This window comes from Terrapene carolina, unplaced genomic scaffold (assembly GCF_002925995.2).
Source record: "Terrapene carolina triunguis isolate 2854851 unplaced genomic scaffold, T_m_triunguis-2.0 Scaffold96, whole genome shotgun sequence".
NCBI lineage: Eukaryota > Metazoa > Chordata > Testudines > Emydidae > Terrapene > Terrapene triunguis.
The window spans coordinates 21,752-32,465 of NW_020664447.1; the positions used below are offsets into that span (position 1 = coordinate 21,752).

A 10,714-nucleotide genomic window follows, 5' to 3' on the forward strand; every position below is an offset into this window, starting at 1 on the left:
CAATGGGAGAATTCTTCTGCGGACCTAGCCACTACCTCTCGGGGAGGTGGATTACCTACACTGCTGGGAGAGCCCCTCCTGTCGGCGTAGGTAGTGTCTTCACTACACCAGCCACGGTAGCGGTTTATGTGTAGACAAGCCCTGAGAACAATTAACTATTGGAGCAACTTCCCTATCACTTGAATCCTTTACATCAGTGGTTCCCAACCAGGAGCACGTGTACCCCTGGGCAGGGCCGGCTCCAGGCACCAGCAAACCAAGCAGCTGCTTGGGGCAGCACATTTTCAGGGGCGGCGTTCCAGCCAGCCTTTTTTTTTTTTTTTTTGCGCTTGTGGCGGCAAAAGCCTAGAGCGGACCCTGGCAGCAGCAGCATGTCCTGCACAGGGGGCGCCCTGGGGCCGCTGCGGTTCTTGTCGGGGAGCAGGGCCCACACCTTATGGCAGGTGCCGCAGGGCGGCCGCCCCCCAGCGCCGCAGCCGGGGCTGGGCGAAGCGGCCCAAGCCACCCAGGGACTGCGGCAGGGCGGCCAGGAGCAGCAGCAGCAGCGGGGCCATAGTGGGGACCGGTGCCCGGGGCACTGCCGTATGGGGCCCATGTCCCGCTCTCCGAGGCTCCACTCTCCCTGGGGCTGCCCTGCCCCAGCTCCTCAGCCCTCTGCCAGGCGGTCCCCCGGCTCTGCCGTCCCGGGTCCCGGCCGGTCCTGGAGGCGGGAGCCCCGGCTGGAGGGACCCTGGGCTGAGGCGCGGCCTGGGAGCCCCGCTGCTTACCCCGACCCTGCCAGCGCCGGACCGGCTGGAGGCGAGGGGGGAAGCGGGCAGAGTCAGCACTGGTGGGGGGAAGCCCAGGGGTGGGGTGGGGGGGAGAGCCCGGAGCGGCCACCCCAAGCACCTGCTTGCCAGGCTGGTGCCTAGAGCCAGCCCTGCCTCTGGCAATACAAGCCCTGCCTTCCAGCCTTCTGCAGGCCTCGCTCTCTCTTTACAGGTTAGCGATAGGCTCACTCCAACCTCAAGTCCTCCATGGTGTTTCCCTAGCGTGCCCAGCTCCTGAGCTACTGGACTCTCACAGAATTCCCAGATCCTCTGCTCCCAAAGGAGCTGTACACCAGAGCTTTCCAAACACAGCTCTGCTTAACTCAAAGCACTTCATTTGTTTATAGGGAAAGCAAGTATAATTTTATTGAACCAAGACCAGAGATTCAAATGATAGCAAGCAGCAAGATTGAAAACAAGGGTTACAGATAAAATAAAGGTTTCAGAGTTGCAGCCGTGTTAGTCTGTATCCGCAAAAAGAACAGGAGTACTTGTGGCACCTTAGAGACTAACAAATTTATTAGAGCATAAGCTTTCGTGGGCTACAACCCACTTCTTCGGATGCATATAGAGTGAAACATATATTGAGGAGATATATATACACACACATACAGAGAGCATGAACAGGTGGGAGTTGTCTTACCAACTCTGAGAGGCCAATTAAGTAAGAGAAAAAAATCTTTTGAAGTGATAATCAAGATAGCCCAGTACAGACAGTTTGATAAGAAGCAAGTGTGAGAGTTGTGACACACACATTACCTAAATGTCTGATATGTGTAATGTTTAATCTTTTTTTCCCTAATCGTGTCATCTTTCCCCAGAAATATGACTGCAGTAGAGAATATTACTTGGATGATAAACAGCACAGATGTTCATTAGGACCTTGTCGGTTTTGTTATTCTCTGCTCTTTCTAAAAAAAATAGAGAGAGAGAGAGAGAATAATAGTGTCTCAGATTTAGAGCATTTCAGACTAGTGAAAATGCCACTGCAAGTCTAAGGTTTGGATAATGAAAACCTTATCTGGCTAGAACCTTAACGATTATGACAAACAGGCTTACTTAGATCCATATTTTCCCTCATCTGCAAAAAAATCATGGAAGGGGAATATTTAGACTGATACTACTGTGGAGATGTTGCAGGGAAAAATTAGCTGCAGTCTTCCCTGCTTGTAGCAAGGAAAGTGACAGTGAATAGAGAACAGGGACTGTGCCCTCTCCAAAGCAACTAAGATGGAGATGTATAGAAAATATCAGGACAAACCCCAAAGATGAAGACTGCAAATCCACATATACATTCCCAGGGCAGGTGTGCTCGCCAAACTCCTGCCATCGTTACTGGCAGCACAACTTACCCAATTTCTTGGGCTATTCCACTTATATCATGCAATTCCCACTCCTCCCCAGAGGCTCTATGGGGTGAGCAAACTAGTACCACTAAGATGGACTCCCATATTCAAATCATCTGCCTTCAAGTCCCCATGATACAATATGAAAGAAATACTACAATAAAATCACTTACCAACTACCTCTAAAACAACTGTTCCCTGAGCATCAAAAGGGGTGACAGTAACGTGGCAGGTATATGTTCCTGCTTCCTTAAACTGTATCTGTGGTAGAGAGAGTGCAGCATTTCCTCTTCTCAGGTCACTGTCAGACATACTGGCCCCATTTCTACGAGGAAAATGTTCTCCAGTCAGAAATGTGAATACTTCCTCTTTTTGGTCTGCTCTTGGAGGTTTAAGATACCAGGTAACTCCCACATTCTTGATATCCAGTTCTTCTGTATTGTACCCAGAGATCGTGCATGGTATGAAGATGTTATCATTCAGTGACACTATTTGTGGGGTGCTTCCCATCAGCACTTGAAGAGTTTCTTCAAAAACAGAAAGTATATATTTTGAGTAATACATCCTAAAGGCAAGGTTCCTTTTAAAGCAGTTATTTGGCTGAAGGATCATTCAATATTTTAGTAGCCTGTTTCCTCACCCATAATCCCCTGTAACCTGTCTCAATGGAAATCTAATTAAAGCTTTCCTTCCTAAATTGATAATGACTTTGTGAACAACAATTTTTGCTTTTATTTGAATGAAATAATAGAGATAACACAGGCTAGTTGGGCGGCCCAGGCCCTTAGGAACTACAGTGCAGGAGAAACTTTAGAAGTGAATACACTGCATATTACATGTAATACACTGGAGCTTTGTGGTAGAACTACAGCAGCACCTAATGGAAGAGAAATGTGCATTCTATCCATCCATCCATCCCAGGTATTTATATGGACCCTATTACCGTAATAGCTGAGCACCTCAGACTCTTTTATGTATTTTATCCTCACAGTACCCCTGTGGTAGAGAAGTGCTATTATCCCCATTTTACCCATGGGGATATGATGCACAGAGAGACTGAATGACTTGCCCATGGCCAAGCAGGAAGTCTGTTGTGGAGCAGAGAACCCAGTTGAGTCCCAAGCTAGTGCCCTGAGCACTAGACTCAGTGTCCCAGTCAGAAGCCACTTGTCCATCTCCTCTAAAGAAAAACTGTGCTGCTTGGTCCCCATCACCATTGGGGTGAGGGGAAGAGGGACACAACACCACCAATTCCTTGTCATAGAATTATAGAAGTGTAAGACTAGGAAGGGACCTCAATAGTTCAGTCCCCTGCACTTAAGGAAGGAATAAGTAATAACTAGATTTGTTTAATCCAGTAGTTCTCAACCCACAGCCCGCAAGCCACTTGCGGCCCAATTAGCACACAGCTGTGGCCCATGTGACATCCTCAGGGCCATACAGGTAGTTTATAAATTGTGTGGATGCAGCCCACATAACACATAGAGAGCTGCATATGTGGCTCACAATGGTAAATAGGTTGAGAACCACTGGTCTCACCTGTTCTTGACCTCCAAAGACAGACATTCCTCAACCTCCCTCAGCAATTTGTTCCTGTGCCTAACTATCCTGACAGGAAGCTTTTCGCAATGTCCAACCTAAACCTCCCTTACCTCAATTTAAGACCATTGCTTCTTATCCTATCCTCGAGGTTAAGGAGAACAATTTTTCACCCTAATCCTTGTAACCACCTTTTATATACTTGAAAACTTATCATGCCCCCCTCAGTCTTGTCTTCTCCAGACTACACAAACTCAAGTTTTTCAATCTTTCTGCATAGGTCATGTTTTTTAGACCTTTAATCATTTTTGTTGCTCTCCTCTGGACTTTCTCCAATATGTCCATATTTTTGCTGAAATGTGGCACCCAGAACTGGACACAATACTCCAGTTGAGGCCTAATCAGCACAGAGTAGAGCGGAAGAATTACTTCTCGTGTCTTGCTTACAACACTCCTGCTAACACATCCCAGAATGATGTTTGCTTTTTTTTTTTTTGCAACAGTGTTACACTGTTGACTCATATTTAACTTGTGATCCCTTATGACCCCCAGATCCCTTTCTGCAGTACTCCTTCTTAGGCAGACATTTCCCATTTTGTATGTGTGCAACTGATTGTTCCTTCCTAAATGGAGTGAGTCCTTTGCACTTGTCCTTATTGAATTTCATCCTATTTACTTCAGACCATTTCTCAACTTTGTCCAGATCATTTTGAATTTTAATCCTATCTTCCAAAGCACTTGCAACCCCTCTGAGCTTGGTATTGTCCACAAACTTTATAAGTGTACTCTCTATGCCATTATCTAAATCATTGATGAAGATATTGAACAGAACTGGACCAAGAACCGATCCCTTCGGGACCCCACTCAATATGCCCTTCCAGCATGACTGTGAACCTTGATAACTACTCTCTAGGAATGGTTTTCCTGCCAGTTATGCACCAACCTTATAATAACTCCATCTAAGCTATATTTTCCTAGTTTGTTTATGAGAAGGTCTTGTGAGACAGTATCAAAAGCCTTACTAAAGTCAAGATATACCACATCTACCGCTTTCCCCCATCCACAAGGCTTGTTACTCTGTCAAAAAAAACTATTAGATTGGTTTGATATGATTTGTTCTTGCCAAATCCATATTGACTGTTATTTAGTAATCTTCTAGGTATTTGCAAATTCATTGCTTGATTATTTGCTCCATTATCTTGCTGTGTACTGAAGTTAAGATGACTGATCCGTAATTCCCCAGGTTGTCCTTATTCCTATTTTTATACATTGGCACTATATTTGCCCTCTTTTAGCTCTCTGGAATTTCTCCCATCTTCCATGAGTGTTCAAAGATAATCGCTAATGTCTCTGATATCTCCTCAGGCAGCTCCTTGAGTATTCTAGGATGTATTTCATCAGGCCTTGCTGACTTGAAAACATCTAACTTGTCTAAGTATTTTTTAACTTGTTCTTTCCCTATTTTAGCCTCAGATCATACCTCATTTTCACTGGCATTCACTATGTTAGATGACCAATTGCTACTAACCTTTCTGGTGAAAACTGAAACAAAAAAAGCATTTAGCATTTCCACATTTTTTGTTGTCGTCTTTTCCACTCATTGAGTAATGGGTTTACCCTGTCCTTGGTCTTCCTCTTGCTTCTAATGTATTTGTATAATGTTTTTTTGTTACCCTTTATGTCTCTACCTAGTTTAATCTAATTTTGTGCCGTGGTCTTTCTAATTTTATCCCTCCATGCTTGTGTTGTGTGTTTTGTTTTGTTTTTTATTCATCCTATGTAATTTGACCTAGTTTCCACTTTTTGTAGGAATCCTTTTTGATTTTTTTGAGGCTAATGAAGTTGTCCTGGTTAAGCCAGGGTGGTCTCTTGCCATACTTCCTATCTTTCCTATGCAGTGGGATAGTTTGCTGATGTGCCCTAAATAATGTCTATTTGAGAGAGTTGGCAATTTTTCAAACTGTTTTTCCCATGGGATCCTACCTACTAACTCCCGGAGTTTGCTAAAGTCTGTCTTCTTGAAATCCATTATCTTTTTTCTGCTGTCTTCCCTCCTACCATTCCTTAGAATCATGAACTCTATCACTTCATGATCACTTTCACGCAAGCTGCCTTCCACTTTCAAATTCTCAACCAGTTCCTCCCTATTTGTCAAAATCAAATCTAGAACAGTCTCTCCCTGGTAGCTTCCGCCACCTTCTGAAATAAAAAATTCTCCCTTCTCTTTGAGGAGACAGATTAATAATAAATACAGATAGATTCTTGCATAAAATCTATCTTTGGAAATGTCTCAGAATTCCACAGACTGTTTCAAAATAGCCAGGGAAGAACTCCAGGATCCCCATAATGATCTCAATCTTGGGCAAGTCTAAATGACAACAGTAATAGAAAGGGTGTCTCCATATACACATTTTTTGCTTGGCTGCCTATGGGCCTTCTTGGGGACACTGTTTCCATTCAGGTACATTTCTGCTCTTGTCTCTATTTGCTGCATTCTGTACACACAGGATGATGTAATGCAGTATCACCAAATAATATAGAGAACTGCGACATCAGTCTCTCAAATTGGTGATCTCCACCTAAGTCTTGTGCATTCACATTTGGTTCAGTGTTATTGATTTTCAACTTCTTGAGCTCAGGCAGTTTGACTGCTCACATACCAGGACCTTCGGGAATCCTTGTATAACACTCCATAGAGTGGAGAGATGACAAGAGATGGCATGTGCTGATAGGGTGACCAGATGTCCCGATTTTATAGGGACAGTCCCGATTTTTGGGTCTTTTTCTTATATAGGCTCCTATTACCCCCCACCCCCGTCCCGATTTTTCACACTTGCTGTCTGGTCACCCTATGTGCTGAGCCTGAGAAAGGTTACCAGGGGATAGAGTGGAGGTTGTGTCACTTTCTTACTGTACTCATTGCATTGACAGGACCTGCACAGATCATAGGAGGTCTGGTAATGGTCTCAAGAATTTAATTATTACTGCAGAATCCTGAAGCAGTGGGGAACCCACCATACCTATGCAGCCCAACTGCGCTGTATAGTTATGGAGACAACTTCAGCAGATGTGGAGGGGGAAACTCCTCCCTAATGGGTGGCCAATTAATTCATCCACACCCCTACCCAGAGGCAGAATGATTCCTGCACCGTGGTGGTAGTGGTGGAAGGAGGATATCAGCAAGGCAATGCATATTTATAGCGCCATGATGTGTGTGATGGTGGGTTGGTTTCTTCTCTCTTCCCACTGCCTCCAAAGGAACTTTAAAAGGAATGTTCTCCCCTAATGCAGCTCTTTCAGCTGACAGCACTGAAAGGGAGCTGGCAACCAGAGGAGGTGAAGAGGTGGAGAAGTAGAAGGATATTACAAAACAAAAAAAAAAAATATTTTAGAATACAGGGATCTTGGTCCCATCCTCCATACCACAGCAGGTGGCTGTGCGATACTGCAGCCCAAGTAATGGAGAGGGACCGGGATACTGGGAGCCCAATAGAGAGGCAAAAAGTTGATTTATGTGAGCTCCTCTTCCCTTCCCAAACAATTCCCCAACTTGCTTCTGTGAAGAAGGGGTGAGATGTTCCTGCACTGAGCCAACTGTTGTGGGATAAATCTCAGTTTATATGGCAGTGAGGGGTTACCCCATCCATGGCTACTGCATAATCAGCCCTAAGGATCTGGTCCAACAGGAATAGCTGGCATCCTTTTACAAGCCTATTTTTAGTGGTCATGCAGGGTATGTCTGCACTGCAAATGAAAAATGTAATTGTAGCACATGTAAGCGTACCTGTGGTAGCTTTAATCTAGCTAGTTTGGATAAAAGTGAAGTGTAGACATGTTGGCATGGCTTTCAGGATGGGTTAGCAACAAGAGTACATACCCAGAGTCCCTGAAGGACTTGTACTTGGGTTTCTGGCACAGGCTTCAGCATGGTCTAGCAACCCAAGTATTTTGTCATTTATACTTCCTGAAATTTCAGTTACTTATTGATTAAGAAGCAATCACGCTATGTAGGTTTGGGGTCTCGCTTGGGTCTATATTGCTACAAAATTTTCCTTTGTTTTATTCTAAATATCTTTTATTTTGGTGAAATTTCTAAAAATGTAAACTTACGTTGATTTTTTAAAATTAGCCTTTGAATAAAGAATTGAGAGCCTTGAACAAGGAACCAACTTCAGCTTTGAGTTAGGTGGGAGGATAACTGATTCCAGGGGTGAAAGTAACTTAAGAGACTTACCAGTATGCAGGGCAGCCGGAGTCCTGAGCAAGGTGGGGGGGCAGCTCAATCGGAAAGGGCGGGGCTGGGGCCAGACTCCCCCAGCCAGCCCTTCAGCGCAGCCCAGCGGTGATTTAAAGGGCCCGGGGCTCCCAGCTGCTGCCGCCGCCGCCAGTGCTGCCCCGAGGCTCCGGCACTGATTTAAAGGGCCCCAGCCCCGGGCCCTTTAAATCGCCACCGAGCCCTAGGGTTCCCGGTTGCTGCCGCTACCACAGCCGGAGCCCCAGACCCTTTAGATCATTGTCAGAGCAAGGCGGTAGCAGCGGCCAGGAGCCCCAGGCCCTTTAAATCACCGCCAGAGCCCCATAGTAGCAGTAGCGGCAGCTGGAAGCCCTGGGGCTCTGGCAGCGATTTAAAGGGCCAGGGGCCCCGGGGAAGCTGCCCCCTGCCGGTACAGTCGGCTGTGTACCGGCTCTTACCTGTACGCCATACCAGACCGGACCGGCTTACTTTCACCTCTGACTGATTCTGAGATAACAGGAAAATGCCCCTAAAACTAGTACTTCCTGAAGAGATGCAGCAATTTATCATTCGGGGCTAGTCTACACTAGAAGCACGGCACTACAGTGGAACAGCTGCACCAATGCAGTTGCACCGCTGTAGCGCAGCTGGTGAAGATGCTCTATGCCGATGGGAGAGAGTGATCCCGTCAGCATAATCACTCATCTCTGCGAGAGGCAGTAGCTATGTCAGTGGAAAAAGGTCTCTTGCCGACATAGCGCTGTCCACACTGGCACTTAGGTCGGTGTAACTTTCGTCGCTCAGGGATGTGGATTATTCACAACCCTGAGCAACGTATGTTATACTGAAGTGAGCTCTACGTAGACCAAGCCTCCCTAATGATACTTTCTGAAGTGATGTGAGCCAATATGGTGCTATGCGCGGGCATGGAGGGTAAGTCGTAGTCAGAAAACCTGAATCTACTAGAAGGGAGGTAGACAGATTCTTTCTTCAGGGTTTTTTTTTTGGTCTGAATTGAGTGTTTCCATCTTGAACAGTCAACCCAGCAACAGACCAGCATGAGTGTGTTGATATTGCAATCCTTCATGTGCTCTTGCCTACTTAAAAAGAGTACCAGCCTAGAGGTATGCAGCTTCAGTGGCAATAGCTTGTCCCAGACTCCAGTCCAACCAACTTATTTTTTATTTATATATAAATAAAAAAAATTGTACAATGAGCTGTGCTAAAATTTGTTAAAGAACCCTGGGACTCATTTATATGAGCTGCACTCTTTGAATAAGGTCAAATTTGCATTTAAAGACTGATCTTGTATTTACATAGTGCAGTTCATATAAAAAAGTCCCCATGTGTTTTTAACTAATTTAGGAACAGCTGATTGTACAAATTACTGATAGAGGGGAATCTGCTCACCATGTAACCAACTCTGTGGTTAATCACAACTGACTAATAGCATACAGCAGCCTACAACCCTATAGTGTATAGAACAGGAAGCACAGCAGAGGCTACCTCATTGAAAATACAGGGGCAATTTAGGCTGGTACAGTAGTGGCTTGAGATCTAATTACGTTAGACCTAACACTCAAACTCTTGCCATGAGAGCATAAGAATAATTAATAAACAGTGAAAAGAAGCACTCCGATACCAGTCAGGGTGGGGATTGTCACTGACTCACTAGCACCACCTCCCCACCGGGCTCAACCTCCAGTTGTGACATTTTAAACGAATGGCCCTTTGTAAGTTAAATATTAAACGTCTGGTTTAAACAGCCAGGGCCGGGGTAACCCTTGAGCCCCAGGGAGAGGCCAGGTCGGATTGGCAAACAGAGGCGAGAGAGCTTTGGGGAGGCTGGGCCCTGCCAGGGAATCGGAACACGGAGCAGTTACAGAATTAAACCAGACACCAGCTGTGCCGGGCAAACTGACCCCTGCAACCAGAGGGGGGAGCCCCTCAAACCCTCCCCATCCCACCCCGCTCCAGGGTGTGCGACCAGCGCCCCGGTCCCGCAGCTCCTGGTGCCTCTGCAGGCTCAGGACGTCAGTGACACTGCCCCCCATACCCCTTTGCCCAGGGGCACCCGCAGTTTGGCCTCATTCTGTACCGGGGCCTCCCGCAACTCTTATCGCTGTGGCCCGTGGATCTCCCTCCCGGCCGCCCCCGGCTGAGCGCTTGTTCACCTGCCAGCTGGAGCAAGCCGCCGAGACCCAGGAGCAGCACGCACCGCGGCCCAGCGGAGCTCCCTGCCCACGCCATGGCCCGCGGCCGATCCAGCCAGGGGGCGGTGGTCGCTCTGCTCTGTCCGCCTCGGATCTGAGCTCTGTCAGTCTGGTTGGCAAAGGGACGTGGTTTCGCTTTTACTTTCTCTCTTCCCCAAGAAGGGCGCGGTGCTTGTAGCCTCGGGACGGGGTAGGAGCTGGCAGGCTGCATGACTTGTACTTTGTACAAGGAAACACCAATCATCTTCTGACTTTGCGTTTGGGTGTCCCTCACGCAAACACTAAAAGCTGGGAATTATTTGTTTTTAAAAGCCCTGACCAACCAGCTTCCACCTCCCCACCCCATCCCCCAAATCGCTATCCCGACAAAAATGTAAAACCTGACAGAAAGGGTCACCCAAAGAGAAATGAAGGAATCTTGTAGCTGCTAGGCTACTGATAGCCTCTCTCTGGGAGACGAAAAATAGTCCAAAACTAGAGAAACGGCTTTAAAAATGTGGGAGGTTGTTATGGAAAAATAATGCACCAATTACATACCCAGCAAATTAGACATATGACAAATAGGTATTTAGT

General features: G+C 46.4%; 1 protein-coding gene across 1 annotated transcript; it reads right to left on the reverse strand.

Moving 5' to 3' along the window:
- Window positions 1-1,616: 1,616 nt before the first annotated feature.
- Window positions 1,617-10,433, reverse strand: LOC113406446 (natural cytotoxicity triggering receptor 3 ligand 1-like). The gene is made up of 3 exons (XM_026651449.1): window positions 10,103-10,433; window positions 2,329-2,682; window positions 1,617-1,720 (listed from the first exon to the last, which is right to left on the reverse strand). Exons 1-3 carry the CDS (start codon window positions 10,383-10,385, stop codon window positions 1,617-1,619), a joined length of 741 nt encoding a protein of 246 aa, XP_026507234.1. The 5' UTR covers window positions 10,386-10,433.
- Window positions 10,434-10,714: the final 281 nt, after the last annotated feature.